The sequence below is a fragment of the Lemur catta genome, chromosome 10 (genome assembly GCF_020740605.2).
Source record: "Lemur catta isolate mLemCat1 chromosome 10, mLemCat1.pri, whole genome shotgun sequence".
NCBI classification, from domain to species: Eukaryota; Metazoa; Chordata; class Mammalia; order Primates; family Lemuridae; genus Lemur; species Lemur catta.
This window is the reverse complement of record NC_059137.1, coordinates 83398241-83412574: the sequence shown is the minus strand read 5'-3', so window position 1 is coordinate 83412574 and position 14334 is coordinate 83398241. Positions and strand designations below refer to the sequence as shown.

The 14334-nt window shown below is 34.4% G+C and overlaps 1 protein-coding gene across 9 annotated transcripts in view; it reads left to right on the top strand.

Moving 5' to 3' along the window:
- The window catches only part of ZNF782 (zinc finger protein 782), a 33584-nt gene extending 23200 nt beyond the window's left edge, over positions 1 to 10384 (top strand). For all 9 annotated transcript variants that reach the window (XM_045562753.1, XM_045562754.1, XM_045562751.1 and 6 more), the window contains 2 exons: positions 3793 to 3894; positions 6921 to 10384. In XM_045562753.1, coding sequence (XP_045418709.1) covers positions 3793 to 3894; positions 6921 to 8770 — 1952 coding nt within the window. In that variant the 3' untranslated portion in view covers positions 8771 to 10384. The remainder of the gene's footprint in view (positions 1 to 3792; positions 3895 to 6920) is intronic.
- The last annotated feature ends 3950 nt before the right edge of the window (positions 10385 to 14334 follow it).

The window sequence follows — 14334 nt, the reverse complement described above, 5'->3', positions numbered from 1 at the left end:
CTCCCAAGTAGCTGGGACCATAGGCATGTGCCTGGCAGAAAGTGTTTTTTTAATTTTAAATTTTTGGATTTTTTAAAAAATTCTTACTATCATTGATTTCTATTTTAATTCCTGTTTAGAGAACAAGGTCTTAATTCTTTTTAAGTTTATTTAAACTCATTTCAGAATTCAGCCTATGATTTCTCCTGGTTAAATGTTTCATATGTATTTGAAAACAATGTTTTCTTTTTGGACCAGTTTTCCATAAATGGGAGTTAGGTCATGTTTGTTGATAATATGGTTAAAGTCTTCTATACTTATTTTTAATCTACTTATTATATATATTATTGAGAAAGGGGTATTACTGTCCACCTATAATTGTGGATTTGGTTATTCTTCCAGTTTCATCAGGATTTACTTCATCTATTTCAAAGTAGTATTATGAGATGGAAAAACATTTAGGATTATTATGTCCATTTAATAAATTATTCCATTTATCATTATACAGTATTTATCTCTTTTTTGAATTTTACTTTGATACCAATATAGCCACTCAGACATTTTAAAATTACATATACATAGTATGTTTTTATTTTACTTTTACTTATATTTTGTGTTTTTATTATGGATTCAAAGTGGATTTCTTGTAGACATTATGTAGTTGGTGCTATGGTCTAAATGTTTTTTGTCCTTCCAAAATTCATATGTTGAAATCTTAACCCCCAAGATATAATAGTGTTAGGAGATGGGGCCTTTGGAATGTGATTAGATCATGAGGGTGGAGCCCTCATAAATGGGATTAATGCCCATATGATAGAGGCCCAAGAGAGATCACTCCTCCTTTAGCCATGTGAGGGCACAGCTAGAAGTGAACAGTCTACAACCTAGAATAGGGTCCAGACTGTCCTTACCATGCTGGCATCCTGATCTTGGATTTACTGGCCTCTAGAACTGTGAGAGATAAATTCCTATTATTTATTAAGCACCCAGTTTATAATATTTTGTTATAACAGCCTTAGCAGACTAAGAGAGAAAATTGACTAAGACAGGTCTTGTTTTTATATCCAATCTGTCAATCTCTGCCTTTTAATTGCAGTGATTAGACCATTTAGGTTTATTGTTATTATTGATATAGCTGGGTTTAAATCTAACATTTGGCTGCTTGCCAATTTTTCCTATCTGTTCTTTTTTTTCCTTTGTTACATTTTTTCCTGCCTTATTTAGATTGTTTATTTTTAATGATTCCATTTTATCTACATTATTGGCTTATTAGCTATGCCTCTCATGTATGGATGTAGTTGTTGTACCATTTATAATAGTATATCATTAACTTGTCACAGTATACCTTGAAATAATAATTTATTAGTTCATATAGAAGAATTGTATAATTTCTACATTTTATCTTCTATCTTTTGTGCTGTTATCATATGTGTCACTTAGATTTTATATTATAAACCCCATAATACATTATTGTTTTAAAAGATAATTTACCATGTAAAAAAAAGAATTCCAAAAATGAGGAAAGTATGTTTTGCTTTTATCCTCTTCTGTCCAGTTTATGGTACTGTTTATTTCTATAAATTTCTTTGTATAAATCAAAATTTCTATGGTACCGTTTTCTCCTATTTGAAAAATTTCTTAACTTTTTTTATAATACCCATAAGTTGGTGATAAATTCTTTTAGCTTTTGTTTGAAACATCTTATCTGTGCTAAGTATAGCATTTTAGGTTGATTTTTATTTTTTTAGTACTTAAAAGTGTTACTTCATTATCTTCTGGCTTGTATAATTTCTGACAAGAAGTCAGCTTTAATTTTTATCTTTGTTCCTCTGTAAATATTAAATCTTTTTCTGTCTAAGATTTTCTCTTTTTGAGTGGTTTTCAGCAGTTTCATTGTAACAAACCTTGGTGTGGTTTTCATTACGTTTCTTCTCCTTGGCATTCATTTAGCTTCTTGGATCTGAGAGTTTATACACATCATCAAAATTGGAACATTTGACCATTATTTCTTCAGATTTTTTTATTCCCCTCATTTTTTTCTTCTGGAATGTTGACTATACATGTGTTAGACTAGTTGACACCATCCCACAGGTCATAGATTACTCTGTTTATTATTTTCCAGTCTTAGTTCACTATGGGTTTCTTCTTTCATAGTTTTATTGCTGTTTTTTAAGTTTTAATCTTTGTCATTTGTGATGTGTTGTCTATATGCTTGTTAATCCTATCCAGTGTGTTCTTGTTTGTTGTTTGGTGGGTTTGTCTTCTCATTTCAGATATTGTATTTTTTATATCTATAATTTCAATTTGGAACTTTTATAATAACTTCCCTTCTTTTATCATCATGTTCATGTTTTTTTTTCTTGAACATGTAGAGTATAACTGCTCTTCTAATGGGCTTGTTAGTTATATCATATATGTCATTTCTTATTCTGTTGCTGATCAGTTTCTTTCCTTGACAAGATTCATATTGTTGTTTCTATTCATACCTAGTAATTTTTGATTGGGTGCTGGATATTGTGAATTTTACATTGCTAGGTGCTAGGTTTTGTTGTATTATTTTAAATATTTTGGAGTCTTTTGGGGGATGTAGTTAAGTTACTTGAAATTAGTTTGATACTTTCAAGGTTTATATTAAGCTTTTTTATGTTGCATTCAGAGCTCACTTTAGTCTAGCACTAATTTGGCCCCTCTACTAAGGCAGTACCCTTGTGGTTGTTCTACCCAATTGGTCATGAATTAGGAGGTTTTTCTATCCTGGCTGGTGGTAACATAAACTTCCTACCTCCATGTATGTTTTGGTGATTTTTTTCAGCCTATTCTTTTTCACTGGTCTTTCTCTAACCACAAGTGGCTTTCCTACATGCTTATACAAGTCAGTACACAGGAAAACCTTCTGCCAGTCTCTAAGACTGTATCAGTACAGTTCCTTCTTCTCAGATTTCTTACCCCCACAAATTCTAATTGTTAAGGTTTCCTTAAACATCAGTTTTGTCACCTTGACATACTGAGTCTGCCATCTCTGTTTTGGTGGTCTCTTTTTATGCTGTGGGTTGGAAATTGAGCAGTAACCTGTGATAATCATAGGGCTTACCTCATTTGTTTCCCTATTTTTAAGGATCCCTATCTGCACTGTCTGTTGTCTAAAGTCTAATTACAATTTCATATATTTCGTATGGTTTTTTAGATGTCTGATTTGGAGGGGCAAATCAGTTCCTTTTACTGTATTATGGCCAGATATGGAAGTCCTCATGAAATCTCTTGCTTGAAACCCGAAACATTGACTGTTTTAGAGTTTAATGTAATTTAGGCTTGCAATTCAAGGGTTCAAGGACATTGATCATTTATGACCATAAGAAAATGTTTTTTGTTGTCACTTCTCCCTCCAAAAAGGTCCAGTGAGATGAGCAACCTTAGTGTGCCCCTTTCTTTTCTTCTTTTTTTTTTTTTTGCCTGATTTATTTTTTAAAAAAATGTTGCAGATATGGCCGATAATTCTTTCTCCTCCACCAATCTTAACTGTATTCCATTCATTTTCCTTCCTTCTAGGAAATAACCAATAAGCTGGATTTTATATGTATTCTTCTGTTTAGTAATTTTATACTTTTACCAGCTATTTATGATTTGGCTGTGTATTTTTTAATCACTCTACTGGTTTGTAAATTACACCTTCTGTTGCTATGCTTTTAGTGGTTACCTTACATTTTTAACTTGTGTATTTGTAATGTGTCCCTTCTAAGCCATACTTTCCTTCACGTTCAGAAACAGCACAATCTATGCAGCTAACTAAAATCCTAAATTATTTTCCACTTACAGGGTACTGCTTTTCAAAACCAGAACTGATCTTCACATTGGAACAAGGAGAAGATCCATGGTTATTAGAGAAAGAGAAAGAATTTTTAAGCAGGAGCTCCCCAGGTAAGTTATTGAATACTGGCAGAAGGTTCATTGATTCATTAGGGGTTTTCACACAACTCAGCATATAGTCAGATTCAGGACTAAAAGTTATTCAGTGAAAGGATATAAAGCAAATCAGGAAAGAAAAAAGGCACATGAGGCAAAGTTTAGAGGAAACCAGGCACAATCTTCTGAGTTCATACGTACACAGTTAGTTCCCTAAGCAATGAATTGTGACAAAACATGTGAAATGTTGTCTACCTGGAAAGTTCGTTAGAGACTAAGTCCCTAGGGCTTTTATTGTGGGCTACTCATGTACTCATCCTGTCTAGCACGTACCGAAATTCCACACTTTCAGGTAGAAAGCAAGTGTTAAGCATATCATATTGTTTGTACAATTCTTTAAAATGATCTTGGAACATTGACAAAATATAAAAGTATTTTAGGGAAATGTCAATAAATTCCACAAAGTAGATATATTATTGTTCAATAAAACTATAAATTGTAAACTATGAGAATTAAAATCTGTCTTGATATCAATAATGAATGTATATTTTAAAATATATTTAATCAAAGAGTAAATCAAAATCAAAATTATCCACTATTCAGAAAATTTCAAAAGTGAAAAACATGAATATTATAACCGTTATCTATACCTTTGAACTATAGATAAAGCAGTGCTTAGAAGAAAATTTTTAGTCTCATATACTTATTTTAAAAAATGAAAAAGTTTCAAAAGAAAAACTAAGCAAAGTAAAAGATGTAATAAAGATAAAACTAATGGTATAAATTTTAAAGCCAAAAAATGTTTCTTGTAATAAAAATAATTAAATAAAATAGCTAGCCTCAGCTAGAAAAAGGGAAAAAGCACTACCATTCATTTGAAGTTTTGGCTCAAATTCTTCCTAGTTCTGTGGTATAATCTTGGAATGCTTTAGCCTATACTTTATCTCTTCCTTTTGTAAACTCACAACCTAGTTGATAGATATGTCAAAAGAAAATGAGACCCTGTGCCAAGAAGCATACAGTTATTGAATGAGCTCCAGTCCTCACCTGGATTGTAATGCACTAAAAAGAATGGTCTCTGTTGCAGTCTCCCATATGACTAGTCCATGGAATGTAACATATGAGTACTTTTAATAACATTGTAGATTAACTCCAAAGCCAATTGGGAGAGGTATTTCCTACTGATTCATTCAAAAAACACCATCCCTAAATGTAAATACCCAAGTCAAATTTCTGGGACTTTTGAATCAATCAGGTATAGGTTGGTATTGGATCTGAGCCCTTGTGTGTGAAAGAGCTCTCTAGGTAATTTTGAGGCATACTGCTATTTAAGGGCCACTGGCTTAATTTATATTACAGACAGATGCAAAGTATATCAGAATTGGGTTGTACTTTGGAAAGGAGAGCGAAGCTACATAAAATATATTTTATATAAGGTTCTGTTGATTAAAAGTTGAACTATTATTTTATGTACAACAAAGAAAGAGAAAATACTCATTTAACTATACATTTGCTAACAGTTTTAAGATGCCTCCTAATTTGAGTGATGGTAATTTTCTTATAAAATGAGTGTCAGATGTATGAATATTCTGCATGTATCCCTTGTTAAAATGAATAATACAGACAGTAACTCCTTTCAAATTTTAAATAAATGTTTAAATTTGTGAAAAGATATGAGAAGTCTTTTTTGTGTGTGGTTTGGGAAATACCTTTGCTGTCTGAAGGGCATCTACTCTACATAGATCTAAGACTGTAATGCAGGGTGATTTAGGGAAGGAGTCGTGAGTATGAGATTATTGTTGGAAACGAACTATTTAGTGGGGACTGATACCCTGACAAAGCTAGAGTGGAAAACATAGTAAGCTAGTGGAATGGGAGCTACAAGACATAATGAGTGTAAAACTTTGTTTTCGTGAATCCCATCTTAAGTCTTTATCTGTTGGTACTAAGGACAGTGTATTTAAGGCTTTTGAATATTTTTAGCATAGGCCTGACATTTTTACATGGAATGTGGGTAGCAGCAGGGCAACAGCAGTCATATATATACAAGAAATTTATGATAAATAAATATAAAGGATACTTTTAAAGTTTCTATGGCCAGTTGAAACATATGATCCTTAAGGTTCTCATAGTAAAAACTAGTGTTAAAAAGTACATGGAAAGCAGAATTAAGAATTGAACAAAGACAAGACTGGTTTTGGGAAAATGAGTGAGCAAATTGAAAGGAGAAAAGTTAAGATTTGATGATCTAGAGAGATTCACTATTGGACAACCTTGATATAATAAACCGAGTCACCGGAGCCAGGGAAGAGCAGTAAGTCCAATCTAGGTGAAAAAATGACTTTGACTCCCATCATTTTTACACTTCCACTTCTACATTTGTTTTTCTGTGATAATACTACAGAGAGAATTAAAATGTGGCCTATAGGACTGTTCCTTTCAACATGAGGAAATCGGCCATTATAAATTTATTTTGGTGTTGATGTATAAAATGGAAATGGAGCTCCAACTGGAATCCTGTGGGCTAATGATTATCCTACCATCTTAATCTGTATTTGACTAAGTAAGAATCTAGACTAGTTACTACTTAATGCAGACCTTGTCACAGACAAATCCACTGAAAACCTTTCTCCACTGATTTTTTTGTTATTGATATCTACTTAGTGTTGACAATCCTTTTGAATCTATCACATTCTCTGATTTTTCCTGTTCCCAGGACCCAGCCCTCTTAAATATACACCATTCTCAATTGTCTCTTTCCTTTGTATCCTCTTCTTTATTCAGTTTTGAAGTTTATATTTCAAGATTCGAAATACATATGTATATTCATTTCTAGTTTCCTCTTTTTTCTATGATAAAATTTTATTAAACAACAAAAAAGAAAGGAAATATAGGGAACGTGCACTTGGAATTACTTTATTGTTGGGAAACTGGGCCAGAAACTGAGGAATCAAATACATAATAGGACAAATGTATGTAAGTGCCATTCCATAAAAAGCATGTTAAATATCATAAAGTATTTTTAATTTTATCATTTTCAGAAGACTCCCAACCTGATGAAATCTCAGAGGAGAGCCCAGAAAACCACAACAAACATTGGTGGCAAGTTTTATTCACCAACAAATCATTGACTACAGACCAAGAAATTTCAGAACAACCATATAATCTGGACATAAACATTTTTCCTGCAAAAATCATGCCCTGTAAATGTGACACTGCAGGTCACCTGGGTCTCAGCCCATTGGCCCCACACTGTCAGTATTCAAAAGAAAAGGCTCACAAGCATAATGTGTGTGAGAAATGGCTCCTCAATATTAAAGATGACAAAAATAGTATTCAAAAGAAATATTTTGTTTATGGTAAAAACGTGAAAGCCTTTGGTCATAAGGAAGAAGTTATTCAACATCAGACAATTCAGACTTTGGGGAAAGCTTTTGAATATAATGAAAGTGGAAACACTTTCCTTGAAAAGGCTGCCCTCCTTACATCTAAGAGTGTCCACCAAAAAATGAAATGTTATAAAATCAGTAAATTTGGGGAAAACCAATGTGATAAATCAACCTTTATTGTCTCTCAGAGCATTTGTCCAGAGGAGAAGAGTCAGTACGAGTTTGGTGAAAATAGAAATTGTTTCAGTAGGATAACTCAAGAAACTGACACTGAAGGGAAATCTTTTAGCCAAAAAGCACACATTAGAGAACATCAGAGAATTCATGGGGTGAAACCTTTTGAATATGGAAAAAATTTCAGCCATAATTCAGCCCTCCCAGTGCATCAGAGAATTCACATAACAAATAAATCCTCTGAGTGTAACACATGTACAGAGACATTCAGCTACCAGTCAACTTTCAATGTACATCACAGAACTCACGTAAGGGCAAAACACTGTGAGTGTAATAAATGTGGAAAATCTTGCTCTGTGAATTCATGCTTGATTCAGCCTCAGAAAATTCACGCAGGGGAGAAACCCTATGAATGTCATGAATGTGGAAAAGCTTTCAGTGAGAAATCACGCCTCAGAAAACATCAGAGAACTCACACAGGAGAGAAACCATATAAATGTGATGGATGTGAGAAAGCTTTCAGTGCAAAGTCAGGACTGAGGATACATCAGAGAACCCACACAGGGGAGAAACCCTTTGAATGTAATGAATGTGGGAAATCTTTCAACTATAAGTCAATCCTCATAGTGCATCAAAGAACTCACACAGGAGAGAAACCCTTTGAATGTAATGAATGTGGGAAATCTTTCAGCCATATGTCAGGCCTAAGGAATCATCGGAGAACTCACACAGGGGAAAGACCTTATAAATGTGATGAATGTGGGAAAGCTTTCAAACTGAAGTCAGGCCTGAGAAAACATCATAGAACACATACAGGGGAGAAGCCCTACAAATGCAATCAGTGTGGAAAAGCTTTCGGTCAGAAATCACAACTCAGAGGACATCATAGAATTCACACAGGGGAAAAACCCTATAAATGTAATCATTGTGGGGAATCTTTCAGTCAGAAATCAAATCTCAGAGTACATCACAGAACTCATACTGGGGAAAAACCCTATAAGTGTGATGAGTGTGGAAAAACTTTCAGGCAGAAGTCAAATCTCAGAGGACATCAAAGAACTCACACAGGGGAGAAACCCTATGAATGTAATGAATGTGGAAAAGCTTTCAGTGAGAAGTCAGTCCTAAGAAAACATCAGCGAACTCACACAGGGGAGAAACCCTATAATTGTAATCAGTGTGGGGAAGCTTTCAGTCAGAAATCCAACCTCAGAGTACATCAGAGAACTCACACAGGGGAGAAACCCTATAAATGTGATAAATGTGGGAAAACTTTCAGTCAGAAATCAAGCCTTAGAGAACATCAGAAAGCCCACCCCAGGGATTAAACATATGCATGTAAAGAATATGAGAAAACTTAATGGGAAATTAAACCTCACAATGTATTTCAAAAAAGCACACACAGGACAGAATGTGAATGTAGTGAATACTGGAATTTCTGCTGCACAATTTCAGCCTTCACAAAACATCAAAGAACTTAGGAGAGGAATTCTTGAAATATATTTTATGAGAGCAGTCTTTCAGCTACAGTGAAATTCTCATTGGATATCAGAGAAGTCACCCAGCAAAGAAACCTTATAAAGATAATAAATATGGGAAATACTCTGAACTCAATCCTCAGAAAACTCAAGCTGCAGAAAAGCTCTGAGAAACTAATAAAAATGTGAAAATTTTGTGCTAGCAATCAAAACTCATACATCATCAGAGAAATCACATAATGAGAAAGCCTAGAATATAAGTGTGTGATAACCTTTAGCCAAAAGCCAACTGTTTCAGTACAGCAGAAAATACGTAAGAGGATAGAGACCTTACAGTATATTAAAACAGACAAAAAATGAAGGTAATGGATGTAGGAAATCCTTCTACCTTAAGTCAACCTTCAGTTTGACTTACACAAAAGTAATCACTGCATGTCATGTAATGATTATTAAAATCTTCATTAACAACCATTTCCACTTCTCCCTCATGCCATACATAATCTAAATTTCTCAACCACTTTGTCATCCAAATGGAGTCATACTGTTAACCTCTAGCTAGTGGTATGTGGGGTCAATGACAGACAAGTCTCATTAAATACATCACTCAAATTCTCAATATTTTCTCTGTCCCTCATCAGAATGGAATGGAGGGAAACCTTGGGGCTCAGGCACTGATGGAAAAGTACAAGATGGTAGGAACCAAAGTCAAAGAAGTACTCTGTGGAATGGAGTTTTCTTCTCCATGTATACAGTTGGACTTTGTGCAACTCTGCTGAGCTTGTAAAGATTTGGGGTATGTTTGATACTGACATAAACTCAGCAGCCGCATTTAATAAAACTTATGGATATGATTTCTGAGGACATTTGAATTCAGTGTATATCAGAACAGTCACAAAGGAGAAATCTCTCACAACATTCCAAATGACCACAGCCTTTATCCACAACTCTTCCTCATCAGTCAGGTAATATTAGAGGAAGAAATCCAACATTTCAACACATGTAGGGAATTCTTTACCAAAAAATCCCATGAAATATCTGATAATTGAGTTTTGAATGTGTGAATGTTTTCAACAAATTATTAAACTTTAGTATCAGAGTTTGTTACAAGGGGAAAATCTATCAATTTGAGAAAGGTAAGTAATAGCCTTTATCTAGAGATTGTTATATCAAAACTGTTGTTTCATATGTAATGTCAAAGCCTTTAATGAAGTATAGCAATATAGATTAATAGAGATTCACTAGAATAAAAAGCTTAAAAGGAACAAGAAATAAATTGCATAAACTAAATAGCTGCATCAAAAGTATATGACTGTTTTCTGAGTTCTCTATTGTTTATGTGATTATGTGTATATGCATGCCACTTACCAGATATTTGTTTTATATTAATATGTGTGTTGGAACTCAAACTCACTATAATAGAATTATATTCCCCTTGTTTAATAACTATTTTGACATCAGTTACGACTTGCCACATGTATATTAATAACAAATAAACCTTTTATAGGAAATATCTGAAAGGTCAGAGTGCCATACCACATTCCCTTTCTCCTGCTGCCTCTGACATGTGCAGATAGGAAAGGCTATTTTTGCTAAACTGCCTGTTTTCAAAGGGGACAGACTGTTTTCTAACTTTTGTATTATCTCAGGGTCACCAGTACATTTCACACACACACACACACACAAATACAAATGCAAATATTTATATATATGTATCTTCAACATGACTGATTCTTTCCTCAGTAGTGTTAGAGTATACTAATAGCCCTTAGAAGGCATTCTTCATTTATGATCCTGTGGTTTCCATTTCTGGCATTTTAATTTTATTGTAGTTTCCATCTCTGCCAAAATTACCTAGCTGATCTTGCATATTGTCTAGCTTGTCTGCTAGAGCCATTTTATATGGCGTTTGGCATTCTCTTATTTAAGCAATTGCTTGGATCTTTGTTTCTCTCTGCAGCCACCTAGCTTTCCAGATTTTCAGCCTGTTTTTGCTCTGTGATCTCAGATATCTGATGCCTTCAAGAAAAGTTGTTAATGTCTTCCCAGCTGTTTTCTTGAGTCACAGATAGAAGCACGGCACTTTCCTGTTCTCCACTTCTGTGAGCTGTAACTGAACATCATCAATCTACTTTTGACAAATGTTCCAGAGTAATTTAATAGAAAAAGGATGATTGTTTTTGAAATGGTACTAACATAACATGGTAATCATTTATTTTAAATGCACCTTGATCTTTATACCAAAAACTTACTCAAAATAAGTTATAGATCTGAACAAAATTGCTAATAGTTCAAAATTTCTGCCAGAAAACAGAAGAAACTAATTGTACTTTGAGGTACAAGGAGTTTTTTAAGATAGAACACAAACATGAAATGTAAAAGCAAAAAAGATAAGTTGGAATTCATTAAAATTTAAAGCTTCTGATTTTAAGCTTTTATTATGAAAATGAAAAGAACAACAGAGTGGGAGAAAATATCTCTAATAGGTACATCTGATGAAGGACTTGCATCCACATTATGTACAGAATGTTTATAATGTAATAATAGTACACACAACCCAGTTATAATGGGAAAATAAGGAAGATATTAAAAGAGGCATTTCACAAGATACATCATTGGCCAATAAGTACTGGAAAGGATGTCCAAAGCTTTGGTAAGAAAGAAAATGCAAATTAAAACTTTAATGTGATACCATTACAAACCCATCTGACGGTTCTTTATAAAGGTAACAATAACTTACTTATCACCAGCAACTTCAGTTCTTGGTGTTTATCCCAGAGAAACACACAGAATTGTACACAAATATTCATAGAATCTTTACTCATAATAACCCCAGATTGGAAAGAATGAAATATCTATCAACGGAAAAATGTATAAAAAGTTATATTACCTTACAATGGAATGTCACTCAGCAATAGAAAGAAGAAACTACTAATGCACGTAACAACATTGCTAAATCTTAATAAGATTATGCTGAGCAAAAGAAGCCAGGCACAGGAGGGTAGAGCTGTATCACATTATTCTATTTATGTGAAATTCTAGGAAAGATAACTAATCTAGAGGGATATAAAGCAGACCATTGATTGCCTAGGGATGAGAGGGGGAGGATCCACTGGGTAGAGGAATAAGGGAATGTTTTAGCATGATGGAATGTTCTATATCGAGATTGTGATGGTGTTTACAAAGCTCTGTAAATTTTCGGAACTCATCAAAATGTTCTAAAAATTTGTATACTTCATGCTATATAAGTTATACCTCAATACAGTTGATTTTAAAAATCATAAAATTGAATCCCCAGTGTGTTATGAGACCCAGTAGATTCTGAATTTGCCAAATGGCTTATTGACTTCACTACCTGGATATTTATTCTCTTTCCTCCTCTGTTATGGCTGTGACTTTGGACAAGTCAGTTCTCCTTTATGTGCCTTAGTTTCCTCATTTGTAAGAAGTGTATAATGATGGTAATTACCTATAATCATTTTTGGAGGCATTTTCTGAGTTAATCTGTCAGACACTTAAAATGGTGCCTAGCACAGAGTAAGCAATACATAATAACTATCACCATTATCTATTTTATTAGTATTATTAAAAATCAAATGTATGTGTTCTTTAAAAGAGCCTCAAGACAGATTATAGCTCATAATAAAAGGATAATTTAGGCCTGAAAGAGATTCAGCTTTGATGTGATGGGTATGTGGGAGTTGCTTTTATTATGGTCAACTATTTGAACTCTCTAATGAGACCATTTCTGAAAATTTTGACACCTCAGGGCTTCATGCTTCTATCAACTGCCTGACATGACTGAGACCAAACACTTTCTAAGTGTTGATTTTCCAAGGAATTCATTGCTTTTCCACAAAGAGAAAGCTCCCTAAATGACTCCATCCACCCCTACCTTCCCTCTGATGGAAGCTTTTAGAAGTTGGAACTAAGCTGGAATACTGTCAACTTTAGGTTTTTTGTTACAGTCCAAGGTAGAAGTTACACACCAGATGTATAAATATTCTATACAGAAATCACACTTCAGGATAGTACTAAAAGCACACACATACCCTTTAACTGTTTTCAGCATATAGTGGCCACTGTTGCCCCAAGTTCCATTTCCTTGTTATGCTGGAGGTGGTTTTATTTGTGCCCCATGATACATTTTAACACAGGAACTGCATTCTGAGTTCTCTGGGCAGTAGAGTTACATCACAGTGACCTCCACAAGAAAAGCTCATCAGTTGATTTTGCTCTAAGCATGGGCAGAAGGAATGAGGTTTTACATTTGTTATGGTTTCAGTGTGTCCCCCAAAGTTCATGTATTGGAAACTTAATCCCCAATGCAACAGTATTCAGAGGTGGGATACTTAAGAAGTGATTAGGTCATAACGGCTCTGCCCTCATGAATGGATCATTGTCACGATCACAGGAGCGGGTTCATTATTGAGAGAGTGGCTATATTATAAAAGCAAACTCAGCCCTCTCTTGCTGTCTCTCATGCATGCTTCTAACCATTTGATGCCTTTTGCCATGTTACTATGTAACAAGAAGGCCCTCACCAAATGTGGCCCCTTGATCTTGGACTTTCCAGCATCTAGAACCATGAGCCATATAAATGTCTATTCTTTATAAGTTGCCCAGTTTCCGTTATGCTGTTGTTACAGCAGCACAAAATGGACTAAGACAACATCATCCTTCACCACAGATGTGCCAGAACCTGGGGGGAAAAAAACACTATCATTTTAAGTATTAAAGGGAGCCCTGAGACTTTGAAGAGTTCATAGGGGCATGACTTGAGCCAGATTTTGAGAACTTCTCTTCTGGGTCAGTGGAGAATTTTGACAAGGATTCTGGGAAGAGACTGAGCTCAGTTCTTAGAGGCCATTCCATATTCCTAAGACAAGCTTAATTTCATCAATGGTATAAGTATGACCATACTTGTCAGGTGAGGTGAGGTGAAATTGAACCAAGTGATGAGACAAAGGCAATCTTTTATTTGGTACTATAATTTATTTTCATATGAAAATTACTAGAGCAGGACAGAAGACAGACAATAGTCACATAGGGAAAAATTATTGATTGTAAGTATGCAATAGAAACCATTAAGTGCCATCAATTTAAATTGATAAAACTTATTCTCTCACCAACACTTTATATCTGCATATATTTAAAATGAGGAATGAGGATTTCAGTACTTTTTCCCTTTGCATCATTTGCTTTGGTAACATCCTTGGAAAAGGCAAAATCTAGTGTTCACATCCCCATAAGAGGAAAAAAGAGTCTTATCCTGGGCCTGGAGACCAAGTGTTTGTCTTCCAGATGGTGACCGCCTAGCATGGGTAGCACAAAGATTCATGTCTTCCAACAGGCCTGCTAGATACCCAGCAAACCCCAGATGGCCAGGCTCTAGAAAAGCAAGTTGGACTACAAAG